General features: G+C 48.1%; 1 protein-coding gene across 4 annotated transcripts in view; it reads right to left on the bottom strand.

Annotated features, from left to right (window-relative positions):
- Positions 1-13,336, bottom strand: part of Alox5 (arachidonate 5-lipoxygenase) — a 45,534-nt gene that overhangs the window by 3,303 nt on the left and 28,895 nt on the right. For 2 of the 4 annotated variants that reach the window (XM_027429216.2, XM_035448983.1), the window contains exons 5-10: positions 10,946-11,052; positions 9,887-10,059; positions 6,932-7,078; positions 1,605-1,808; positions 933-1,019; positions 180-358 (exon numbers count right to left, since the gene is read on the bottom strand). In XM_027429216.2, coding sequence (XP_027285017.1) covers positions 180-358; positions 933-1,019; positions 1,605-1,808; positions 6,932-7,078; positions 9,887-10,059; positions 10,946-11,052 — 897 coding nt within the window. The remainder of the gene's footprint in view (positions 1-179; positions 359-932; positions 1,020-1,604; positions 1,809-6,931; positions 7,079-9,886; positions 10,060-10,945; positions 11,053-13,336) is intronic. The other 2 variants (XM_035448981.1, XM_035448982.1) reach the window with 2 other exon arrangements.

The following is a 13,336-nucleotide window of genomic DNA, read 5'->3' as shown; positions in this document are numbered from 1 at the left end:
CAGGAGGGCCAGCAGGAGTGGGTGTCCAGATGGTCCCTCTGGCAAGCCTGTCACTTGTTAATGTCTGACTCTAGATGTCATCCACCCCTTCCCTCCTTCATCACCCAGCCCAGAAGCAGACCCGCCTCCCCACACTCTTCATTAGGGGCTCCCTTCCCACAGAACTTGGTCTCACTTACGACTGGATGGCCTCCCACACCAGCAGTCCGTCATCGCGATAGAAGTAGTAGGGGATGTCCTCAGTGCTGTCCATGCCCCGGGCCTTGATGGCCTCCGGGAAGCATAGGGAGGAGTAAGTCAGGTCCTGCACAGCCCTCTGCACCATCTGCACGTGCCCGCCACCCCCAGTGGCATTGGCCTGGTGAGAGAGCAGAGTGCCTGAGCTTGGTTGCTTCTCCGGGCTCAGCTGCCTAACTTCCCAGTTTCATCTGTGAGAAACTTGGAGACAGTGGGGTGGCTGTATCCTGTGAGGTGCAGTGAGATGAGGAAGCCAAGCTCCCATTTCCATGAGGGGGTGACATGGGGACGCCCGTCCAGTGCCCTGGGTACAGTATAGCTGCAGCAGAGAGCAGACCTTTGTGCAGAACATGGCTTCTAGAAAGCCAATCAGCTTCTAAGAGCTGGGCACATCAAGGACCTGGCTGCGCAGAGTTTGGGCGTCTCTGTTAGAGTGCCCTGAAGGTCACAGGCAGGATGGCAGGGGTGTAGTAGGGTGGGAGAAGTCCCATACATCTTGTAAGGGCTCGGGACTGGAACAGGACAGGACGCATAAAAAGGTAACAGCACGGGAAGAAGTCATGGTGGTGTACAGGGAAGAGGACAGTTGGCTGTGGTTGGGGGCAGGGCCAGTCTCCCACACTTTCTAGACCCCAGAGAGGGCTGAAGCTGTAAGGCAGAGTTCTCCCAGGCCCCACGTGCAAGAGGGCACTCACCTTGTCAAAAAGGCCGTACTCGCAGATAAGCTGTTCCCGGGCCTTAGTGTTGATGGCTATGGTAAACCTCACATGGGCTACCAACAGCTGAAAGGAGAGGAGAAACCTCAGTGAGGATCTGGTGGCTAGCTCAGCACTCCCGGGCCAGCCCACAGTGCAGTCACTCTGGCCCCAGAGGGAAAGTGAAGGTCTGTGTGGAGATCTTCCAGCCCATTAGCTTTAGGAGGCCTGAGGACACCATTGTGATGCTTAGTGGGAATGGTCCTGGTACTGGCCTAGGGCTTCACTGTGAACAAATTTTGACTACCATCCTCTGAGGCATGAGCCCCTGTTTTGACCTATTTTACCAAGAAGAGACTGAAGCACCCCTATTTTTAGCCTGTAGTTGACCCAGCAGTCAACTGCTGGTGGCATTTTGGAAGAAGAAAGTGACTTAATTGCCTTTTCAAACTTTTTCTTGGCCAGTCAGGCTGTATCAGACTCTGGCCCTGGCCCCTGAGCATGTGTCCTAGGGCCCCTTTTTGCAACCTACTCCTAGCCCCCACCACCCCCAACACACTCGTGCACACAGACACACACACACACACACACACACACACACACACACACACACTGGGATGCCAGCTACTCTCCCAGATGTTTTCTTGCAGGTGGAGCCATAGCTGGCTGTACCTTGAAAATGGGGTGCACAGCAGGCAACTGGCGGTACATGGCAATCCCAAACACCTCAGACACCAAATGTGTGCGCAGAAGGTGGGTGATCGTCTGATGGACATGGAAGTCACTGGAACGCACCCAGATTTTGGCCAAAAGCCAGTCATATTTTGCATCCGAAGGGAGAAAAATCGGGTTCTTCTCTCCAGGGGCTTGGTTGAGCTGGTGTGTTGAAGAAAGAGAACATAGCACTTTATTTCTCCTTTATAGCTGCCAGAGGGCCTGGCCCCTAAGTAAATTCCAGAATAATCCAAACATCAACAGTGACTTTCAAATCACCAGAAGCTTGTAGGGAGTGGTGGAAGCCCCAGTGATGCATTTTACGACCTGTTTGTGAGCTGCAGATTCCTTGTCTGTAATGTGGAGACAGTGGTCCAGACCTCAGGAAAGGAGCAAGCAGCTGCAAGGGGCCATGGCCCATGCTTTGCTCCTTGGCCCTCCCCACTGCCCAGTTCCCTCCCCCTTCACCCACTGCTGCTTAGCAGCCCTCTCCATTGTCCTTCCCCCACTCTGCTATTGAAGGCTGCTGTTTGCCAGGCTCAGCTCCTCCTGGGCCTGGTTGGGGGCCTCGTGTGGCTAGTCCCAGGTCAGGCTTTGCAGCTGGAGCCCCGCCCTGAGCCCCACCCCTAAGCCTTGCACCCAAGGGCCCAGCTTGCCTTAGCCCTTCCACTTGCACTCTGTGCTTGGGTCAAGTGATTTTTCTTTAAAATGTGAAGAGTTTGTTATGTTATTTAAAAACTGACCACTTTTAAAGCCAGAAAATGAGGTCCCTGAAGTTCTTGGTGATTTAGCAGCTGACACCATTGTATAAGGTAGCCCATAAGTCTCTGTCTTCAACACCAGGCCAGGCTGTGTTTCCTAGCATTGTTTGTGAAAACAGCCATGTCTCGTGGTGGTGGTGGTGGTTGTGGTGGTGGTGGTGGTGGTGGTGGTGGTGGTGGTGTGTGTGTGTGTGTGTGTGTGTGTGTGTGTGTGTGTGTGTGTGTACATACTCATACACACATACAGTAGTACTCATCAAACCCAGGCAAGGCAAGCAGGTTCCTGTTGAGTTACCCTCTCATTGCTCTTACCAAGCTTCACAAGGTGACAACTAGTTCTCCCCCCACCTTGTCAGACAAAGAAACCTTGGAAGACAGCATTCTAGAGGACCTGGGGAGAGCAGTGTATCAGAAGCAGGTTCTATAGCCAAGAGTAGCCGGGAAGGGACTTGGGGGACAGTCAGTGGAGAGACTTCCAGCAGAGGCCTGGGAGCAGACTCGGTTGTGCCCCCTAACTATTATGGGAGGTGGCTTTGTGGTTTAAATGTGATGTCCCTGCGTGTTTGAACACTTGGTTACTAGCTGGCAGGACTGTTCTGGAAGGTTTGGAACCTGTAGGAGCTGGAGCCTTAGGCTTTGAGGTCCCACTGCCAGGTCTAATTCCAGTCTCTCTGCTTTCTGGTTATGAATGGAACCAGCACCCCTATACCTGCTGCTGCTGCCCTGCCTTGCCCTCCATGACAGACTTTATTCCCTTAGACTGAGCACCAAAGTAACTGTGCTTCAAGTTGCTTTCATTGGTATTTTGTCACGATGAGAGAGGTTACAAGTGGTTTCCCCATTTGTCTCTCCATCCATGTGAATACCACAAAATCAAATTTCCAGGAAGTGACATTTTGTAATTATGTTTTTAGTCAGCCATATTTTTAAAAGAAAATGAAACCTGTAAAACCTGAGTAAATATTTACTTTACCCATCTTATCACTCCAACATGAAGTCAATCTGAAACTAGTACATGACAGATTTCATTCTTTTCCCCTTCCTCTAAATCTTTGGATTCTGGCACATAGTTGGGATTTACAGTGTGTCTTGGTCTGGATTACCTGTGTTTTAAGAACACAGGCGGGTCCCCTGGGAGAGAAGTCAGAGCAGCTGGGGGAGCAGATGTCTCCTCATCTTAAGGATGAACAAGGAATAGGGAATAGGGAGAATAGGGAATAGGGAGACATTGTCGCCCTTCACAGTATTCTTGCTGTTTGTTCATTAATGGATTTGTTGTCTGCCTTTATCAGTTTGGGATAAAATTTAAGCAGTCAGGTTTAAGTAAGAGGACTCTGCTCCTAGTCCTCATAGGCCAATCACTTGCTGCTTCCAAACAGCCCTAGCGAGCTAAAGAGTAAGGCCCTCAGAACCCTGCACCTGCCAACGCTCATCCCATTTCCTTAGCTGCCCACAGATGCCTGCCCTGCAACCTGCATCCTAGAGCACACATGGACACCCATCCTACTCAGGCATCCTCAGACACTGACTTCAGAGACCTCTGTGTACTAAGATTGTATATGTTTTCAGTAAATTCCCATCACAACCTGACCAGTGGGTGTTCCTCACCCTTCCTACCCTGTAAAGGGAGAAAGTGAGGCCCTCAATGACAAGGCCACTCTCCAGGTCACTGGGGGTCCAGAGCTGAGCCTGGATGCCAAATTTGCTCTGTCTGCTGTAGCCTCACCACACTGTAGTTCTTTTTTCCTCCCTGTCTGACCATACCACACATGAGGTGGGCTTTTATTCATGGCCTGCCACATCCCCATGCCCTAGTCTCGTCCTTTTTCCAGGCCTTCTACAATATGCCCAGGGTAACATGTTTGCATTGTTTTAAAAGCTTTTGGAGTAAAGTCATCTGTTGTTTCTGACTAGCAAACAATATATGCTTATTATTTTAGACCAGTGGCTCTCAACCTTTTTAATGCTGCAATTCTTTAAAACTGTTCCTTGTGTTCCTCCAACATAAAATTATTTTCATTGCTACTTGGTAACTATAATTTTACTACTGTTATGAATCAGAATATAAATATCTTTGTTTTCTGATGGTCTTAGGTGACCCCTGTGAAGGGATTGTTTGATCCCCAAAGGGGTCATGCCCCACAGGTTGAGAACCACTGCTCTAGACTATCCCAGCTTTACAAAACAGAAGGAACAGTGACAATGTCACTTCATACCCAGCCACAAGGGCTTACTGCTTCTGTGGGTCTTTGCATATGTGTGCATTTATGTCTACTTTTCATACACTAAGCCTTACTATGAGGAACTTAGGCCTCTTCTTACTTTGCTCTCCACCCTGTTCTATACCCAGCCTGGTGACCATGTGCCTTTGTGTCACCAAGCCCACACCAATGTTTACCCATGTAAAGTATATGGTTTGTGGTGTGCTGCATTCCTGCATTCATTTTGCATGATATCAAAATGGAGATGATATCATCCATATTCCATGGCTTGCTTTTCCACTTTGGTAATAGCCTTATGGAGATCCAAGTCTGTGCGAGCTCATGTAGTCCTCTTGGAAGGTGCCCAGTGCTGCAGCGCTTCCTGATTGGGACATGGCTTCATCCCGTCAACCCTCTCCTACACTCACAATGACTGCAGCCTCCCACAAAACCAGTGCCATGATCCCTACCCTCTAGCATGCTACTCTGTGGATCCTCAGGCTAATTCAGCTAGTGGAGTCTTGGCAAGGAACCTCTTAGCACTGCTTCAACTGTCCTAGCCATGCCAGCCTCAACACTGAGACCCATGGTCCTTTTACAGCCCAGCCTGAAATCCAGACTGTGGCAGCACCTGCGGGCCCTGCTCAAGTGCTGACCTGGGAACTGTGTTGTTACCACTTCCCTGGGCGGCATCCATTCTTCTGGGCAGACTAGAGAAAGGTTAACCAGATTCTGTGGGTTGTCTGATGCCCGACTTCCTGCTAGCAATGGAAAGATCTGAGATTTAAGCCAGCCCCCTGGTTCTAGGAGGCTCTAATAAACCTGTGTCTGAGACAAGCTAGTTGAGCACACCTATCTGTGGTAACCCATTCTGGCGTCAGCTTCCATTGGTGATTTCACACATTTCCTGTGCCTTCATCTAAAGCTTCAGCCTCTCACAGAGCTTTCTCTGATAAGAGGCCAAGGACTCCTGGAGTGGAGGGGTGGGGTCCTGGGAAACTAGGAGACATGTAGCCAACTGCTTTGGTTAATGAATTAAAATTTTGACACTAGGTATCACTCGGTAGCCCAGGCTGGCCTTGAACTCACAGCCTGGGATTAAAAACACCAGCTAAATAAACTTCAGGCTTGAGACAGCCGGCTTGAATCCCACCTCTGTGGGCACCTGTACCTTAGTCTCCTTAGCCAGGTAAGATGATAATCAATAAGGTGCCGATTGCACAAATGGAAAGAGGCACTGTGTGAATGTCATATGCTTTAGATCCAGAGTGTCCAGGATGTCAGCAATGCAGATGCTGTGTTATGTGGTAAGTCTCTCCTCCAGGTCTGGGACAACATAATGTATTTGGCATTTATATCAACGCATCGATGTTTCTGGAGTGGGCCATCCATGTATCATATTGAATGGAACAAACATTCTAAAAGTTCTGAACCTTGTGGTCCAGAGGTTTATCTAAAACTAACAGATTTTCTGGGAAACTAAAACTGTGTCACAGTTTTACAGCATCTTGGTCTTTTGTTTAAGATCGAGCGTAGTGTCCGTTCTTAGGTATTTAACACACAGCGGTTTTCAGGACCTCTGAGACTTCCCAGGCAAGGGCTTTGGGACTGTGCAGGGTGAGCTGCACCTCCAGCTGATATTATTCCCATACACCCAGTGTCTGGGTCACAGGCACCATGTGCTGACCTCTATCTTTCCATCCCCCACAGGGCCTCTGTAAAGCCCTGTCCCCCAGGGACCTTCACTTAGTCCTGCTTTGCCTTTCCTAGCCTTCTCATTGCTGTCTGCAGTCAGCTCTCACAGGGCAGATAGATGAGACCCTGTGCCCATCTGCCTCCCACGAGACTGCTCCGCTGGCCCTCCGCTGGCCTTGGGATTGCAATAATCTACTTGCATGGAAGACAATGCCCCGGCACTGGTGAGGACTCTGACACTGCTCAGTGGCTTGTTTGCAGCTTAACTCTGGGCTTCACCTGAATGGCTTGTGTGGGCATGTTCCTTTGGGAACACTGGTCAGGAAATGAGTGGGAGGAACAGCATATCATTGTAGGACAAGTCCTCCCTAGTGTGCTCAGCCCCAGTAGGGAACTTTCTCAAGGGTGTCTGGGAAAGCCACTGTCTGCCTCTTATGGTACAGACAGCTTGCTTGACAGCAGCGCTGGGTCCCAATAGCTCCTTTTTCTCTTCTGACCCAGTGAAAGCTGGAGTGAGAGCTGTATGTGCCCCTGACAGGATGGGTGGAGCTGCCCCAGAAAGTCCTTCCCAATCTCACTCCTGAGGTCCAAGTCACACAGAAGGGCTGAAGGTCAGCAGCCTACCTACCTGGATGGCAATGGGAACAATCTTGTTGGCTAGATTCTTATACAGCAGGCAGATGGGTGCAGCCAGGAACTGGTGTGTGCAAGGGTCAGTTTTATTGGCATCAATGCCATCCAGTAGTTCATAGTCCACGATGAAAATGTTCCCTTCCTGCAGAGAAATATATTCAAGCTACTTTAAGCAGAATGGACCTGAGAGCCAGGTCGGAAGCAGGATGTGAGTGATGGCCTTCAGGACATCCCACCCACTTCCTTGTAACTTAGTGTGTAATCATCACCTAGAAACTGCTAACTAAGAAGCGTGACTCCTCACTTGAGTGTGCACAGTAAGCAAATGCACTGCTATCCCTGCCTTTGTTTTGTGTTTTTCCACTTTGGGTCAGACTCTGGCCAACTCTGCAAGTCAGTAGCTTATCACTGGAGGAATGTCTGTCAAACCTATTTTCTCTCTCTTCAAGGCCAAGGACACAGATACAGTCCTCATTCTCTCCTGCAGTATATATTTAATACAACAATGTCTTTTATATTTGCATTCAACATAGTGATCCATTCATGTATAATATATAATAGAACAAAAGTTCTAAGCTGTCTCCTTCGTGGTTCTAAGGTTTGAAATATTTGAAACCAAAATATTTGCTGCAAGAATTTAAAATATGTTACAGTCTTGGATACCAGAAACAGCTAACACCTACCAGGATTCACACACACACACACACACACACACACACACTTGCACCAAGATAGTCATACTACAGTCTGGAGCAGAAGTAATCGTCTTGTAAAAACCAGATTTGTCCCTTTAACCAGCAGGGAAGATGTCTTTGGACTATTGCAGAACCAAAACAATGATCAAACAGACCACACCTTGGCTTTGTCCCCTGCCCCAGGCCTTTCTCTATTTAATCCTAAAGTTCATGCCACTGCCCTAAGATGGATTTGGGGTCACTGGACTCCATTATCTCTTCCCTCCCATGTGTCCACATTGATTAAATCTCTGTCTGCTTTTTACTGCAATATTTATCTCTTTTGTTAGTGTGTCGGGCTGGGTGGCCTCCCCTAGCCTGTCTCAGCCTGAGGAACCTGGGCTTTTGTTCTAAAACTCTGGTTACAAGTGGGATTCAGAATCGATGGGTTTCGGTTTCTAGCACCAAAGCTGGTTTACACATGGAATTTTCAAAGCTAAGATGAAACACTGGCCATGGCTAACTTAGGTTCATTGTAACTGAAACCTGCTTGATTCTCATGAAGGAAGTTGCAAGACAACTCTGAGGGGTCAGACGGGGGTAGATGAGAGAAGCCAAACACCCAGATGCCCTGCGGGACTTCATTTAGATCATGTTCAATGCTGGGAAATTTAGCAGCATTGTTGTCCAGGACAGGAAAGGAAGAGATGGGAAGGGATGGGACTACTCTGCACAGATGCAGGGGAAAACAGGGTCCTTCAAAGGTTCTTCTATTCTTGCTCCAAAAATAAATTTCACTGAGAAAGATTAAAAAATATTTAGGGTTGGGTAACATAGCTCTGTGGAAGAGCTTTGCTAAAACATGTGAGGCTCTGGGTCCAATTCCCAATCCTGAAAGCAATTTAGGAGCTGTGAGTTTAACATGTCCCTGAGGTTGTCAAAGGAAGGCATTGAGAATGATGGAGGGCCTTAAGAACTGCGCTGTTGTGTTAGTCAGGGACAGTGCAAGAGACAAGGCAGTATGTATGTAGGAGTCTAGTCAGTGGTGGCTGTTAGATTCATGGATAATTGCCTCATGATCTAAACCACAGCAGAACATCATGATCATGTGTTTGATGGGTCAGCTCAAAGTGAAGATAACCCATAACACATAAGCCACCTTCCCTGGAAGTGGCAGGGGCTCACCAGTAAGAGGATGTTGCCTTAGAGAATAAGCAGGGGCCTGCTTTTGGGTGGCTAGGGGCAATGATGGCTGCTCATGTCCTCTTGGTTCTAAGATGCTGGTTTCTGTGCATGGGTGGGTGGGTGTAAGAGTTGTTATTGTTATTGTTATTGCTGGCTGTGTACATGACTAGGTAGTATCCAGGGACCCAGGCAGGTCCGGAAGACTGTGGAAGGCCTGCCTGAGTGGGTCAGGAACCCAACTTCAGTTGGGTAGATAACCTTCCAAAGACAAGTAGGCAGGAGGTTAGGGCTGGACGATGTGTGTCTGGAGTCTCAGTGTGAACTGGGTACCTAGACAGGGTGACCAGTGGCTAGACAGACAGCTGGAGATGGGAGGCCCAGTGATGCTGACTGAAATGGGGAGAGGGAGAAGACAGGATACTGAGGGTTGTCATTAGGACTCTCAGTAAACAATCAGACAAACACAAAACTAAAAAAAAAAAAAAATCTAACATGGCAATGCCTAAAAAATCCCGTCAGTTACAAGCCAATTCAGTTTGAATTCTTTCTGTCTCAAAACAAGGGTAGCCTTGGACCTGGGAGTAAACGGTTGAACCTGCAAGTGAGAGCCAGGAGTGACTGGCTTGGTGAGGTGAGGGAGGCACAGGTACCATACATGTTTCTAGTTAGAAAGTAATAAATTCTACCAGTCTCTGCCTTTTGTCCTTACACAAAGCCCGCTTCCTTAACCAGTCTTCTCTTTTGCAAAGTGGTTGATGCTTGGTTGACCATGTATAGAACACATCTGTCACAATGCCTGACACAGTACAGGCCCTTTTGTAATTATTGATATGGGTTTTGCAAATACTGACACTAGGTTTGTAGCTGTCAGGCTGGTGTAGATACAGCCCCTTCTGTGACTGTGCAGTGCCCAAGACCCTCATGGGTGCTGCTGCCAGGAAAAAGAAAAAAAAAACAAAAAACAAACAAACAAAAAAACTTCTGATTTTGTATCGTCAGTCAAACAGAAAAAACAGCGGTCTGGGGATTAGCAAGCATTGGCATCAGGAAGTGGCTTCTGTGGAAGGACTGTCTCCAGCCAGCAATCCTACCTGTACTTCCTGTTCTAAACTGAGATTCCGCTCTAGGCTGCACTCCACCATCTCTGTGGTCACTGGGAGCTTCTGGGGCAACTCCGTGCAGCGCTTGATGAGTACCGGGTTGCAGCCATTCAGGAACTGGTAACCGAACATAAGGTCCTCTTGCCAGTGGTTCTTGACTCGCTCTGTGGGGAGAACAGGAGGGCACGCCCCCTAGATAGGACATCTGGGCAAGCCCCCATGGCTCTGCCTACGGACAAGTCTTTGCAGGGACTCCCTTTCAAGACACTCAGGCTCCTCTCACTTGCCATTCCCACTTGCTGTGTGCCTGCTCATCAATGGTCACTATACCCCTAGTCTTCCTTGAGCTGTGCCTTAGTGACCAGCAAGACTCCCAGGCATCCATTCTTCTCAAGATCTACAGTCGTTCAGCATGGCATGAGAAGGGAGCGAACTGGTCCCCTATGCTGAGGTCAGCAGCTTTATCCAACCATTCTTGAGTCCTTAAAGAATGATGGCTCTCACAACTCTCCATCCATAACTGTCTAGCACAGTATCAGGGCTCTAAGCAAACAAATCCTGGTCCTAAGGACCCCAATGTTGTTTTTAAATTTTAATTTTACTATTATTATTTACTATCTGTGTGTGCGTGTTCGTGCGTGCGTGCGTGTGTGTGTGTGTGTGTGTGTGTGTGTGTGTGTGTGTGTTGAGTGCAAGTGTCTACAGAGATCAGCAGAGACTTTGGATCCCCCTGAACCTGGAGTTATTGTGGTTGTGAGCCACCCAGTGTGGATGCTGGGAACTGCACCTTTTCGAGAGCAGAATTAGCTCTTAACCACTGGGCTCTTAAGTCACCCTCCAATGCTACTTTAATGTAAATACTTAAAAAGAAATAGCCCAGTCCTGCCTTGGCTCTGTGTAGAAGAGCCACAAATGATGTATTTGTGTAAACAGAAAGTCCCGATAGCATTGAGACTTCTGGTGAGACGTTGAGGGTGCTTGAGTTGGATGTCAGCCAGTCTGGGGCAGAAAAGTAACCCCCCCACGCCCCAAACCCAGGAGCCTTCTTACCAGAAATAGTGTTGCTGATCTTGACGAAGATTTTCTCAAAATCAGCAAAGTCGTTCCAGGAAGACTGAAACATGTGCATGAAGCGATTGATGAACAGGTTCTCCATCCTGTAAACCGGGGGACAGGTCACCTTGCCTGCACACTACGCCGACACTCTGCAGAGTGTCTTCACTCCATACTCAGGAGCCTCCTGCTAGCCCAGACAGTTCCCAGAGAGCAGGTGCTGGCCTTGTAGGACCAGGACAGACATTAGCCTGTGTCCGACGCTCTTCCTACTGTGCCTCAGCTGTGTAAGAGCCCAGGCCAGTGGTCTCCGGAAGAGCCTGGAGTGCTGCCTCTTCATGCTATTGTTCATCCATCCCTTTGCAGAGCACAAACCAGAAATGGGGCGAGGCTGCACCTCCTAAGCTCCCCAAATAGCACCATCAAATATTACCACCCCCAAACCTAAGGGGGACATTTCTCACTCAAGCCACACTCCACTTCCCGGTCCCTATTGATCTGTGGCCGTATCATAGTGCAAAATGCATTTAGTCCAAATCCATAGTCCTCATAGTCTTTAGATCTCACCACTGAGAAGTCCAAAGTCTCTTCTGAGACTCAAGGCAATCTCTTAATTATGACCTTTATAAAACCAAGGAGAAAACTGCATTCTTCCAATACAGAGTGCCACAGAATATATACTACCATTCCACAAGAGAGGAAAGTGGGCATAGCAAGGAAATCGTGGATCAAAGATGGAAACCCCGAAGAGCAAGCTCCAATGTAGCTCCTGCCTGCTGTCAAAGGGCTTCAGCGGCTCTGCCCTTCCAGCTTTGCTGACTGCAGCATATCTCTCTCTCTTGGGCTGGTTCCAGTCTATGTGTGGAATTCTCCTTGGCAGATGTCTCAGCTCTGACATCACCAATATCTTGTGATCTCCATTGCAACCCAGGCCACACTTGTACAGAGTGATGCAATAGCCTCTCAGAGCCTCCTGCTTCCTCATGGTTTTCATCTAGGGACACCCTTGCCACACAACGCCTTGCTTAGTGGCTTTGTAACTCCCTGGAGGGAGAATCCTCATGGGTGACACAGCTGAGTTCAGCCACCATCTTGGGATGGACCCTGTCCGTCTTGAATCACACCAGCACCAGCACTTTCACTCAGTTGCTTTCTAGAGCAGAGATCTCCATAGCAGATCTTCTCTCATAGGAGGCTTCTTTCACAAGTTGGAAGCTTACCTGGGTGGGGTCTTTCCCTTTAGGCACCCATCCCTTGTTTCAGTGCATAGCAGTCCTCTCCTTAGCTGTGCTCAGCGCCTTAGCAGTTGTAACCTCTCCTCTAACAATGCCTTGCTTGTTACACTTCCTACCCTTTTCTCTCTCCACCTTGTACACTTGCATTCCTTACCGCCCTGCTTTCTTTTTTTCTTTATAGGCCTGAATGAGCATTATTAATAATAGATAGACACAAACTTGACATTATGCAGTCTCAAAATTTCCAAAGACGTTATTCCATTATTTTTTAATTTAGCTTTAGGTAAACTCTCAGGACACGGGCAGAAAACAGCCAGATTCTTTGTCAAAATATCACAGGAACAGCCCCTAGCCCAGTTGCTATTAGAGTCCTTGCTTCCCTCTGAAAACGTTTGAGCCAGGCCTCTACAGTCTGCGTTGCTCTCACCAGTGGTGTCTTTCAGTTTCCTATGAGGATAGCTTGTTAAGTTCCATTTACAGCATTCAACTGCTTTCCTAGTCCCAAGTTCCAAAGTCCTTTATATGCCAAAACAATAAAACAAAACAAAACAAAAAGACCCACCACCAACTGAACGAAGCTAATAAACAACAATAACAACAATAACAACAACAACAACAACAACAAAACCATGGTCAGGCTCTTCACAGCCACAGCCTACTCTCTGCTACCATCCTAGTTAATTTTCTGTTGATGTGATAAACATCATAACCAAGCAAGTTATAGAGGGGAGAGTTTATTCCGGCTCATGATCCATAGGGTTAGAGTCCATAATGGTGGCAACAACACAGCAGCAGGCACCGAGAGCTAGAAGCTGAGAGCTCATATCGTCAAATGCAAGCACAAGGCAAGAGAGTGAGCAGGAAGAGGATGATGCTCTCAAAGCCCACCTCCAGTAATGTACTTCCTCCAGCAAGGCCACACCTCCTAAATGAACCTTGTCAAATATGACCACCAATTGGGTACCAAGAGTTCATATACCCAAACCTATAGAGCCATTTCTCATTCAAACCACCGCCGTTAGTTTCTGCCTTAATGTGTATAGGTAAAGTATTTGACCTTCACCCACTGGAATCTGTTTCCTTACCTAGAAATGATTGATAATAGCTGTCAAGTTTTAAAAGGAGTCTATAGTTAGAAAACGCCCAGACTGAG

The sequence above is a fragment of the Cricetulus griseus genome, chromosome 8 (assembly GCF_003668045.3).
Source record: "Cricetulus griseus strain 17A/GY chromosome 8, alternate assembly CriGri-PICRH-1.0, whole genome shotgun sequence".
Taxonomy (NCBI): Eukaryota; Metazoa; Chordata; class Mammalia; order Rodentia; family Cricetidae; genus Cricetulus; species Cricetulus griseus.
The sequence above is the reverse complement of the archived record's forward strand: the minus strand, read 5'-3'. Positions and strand labels throughout refer to the sequence as shown.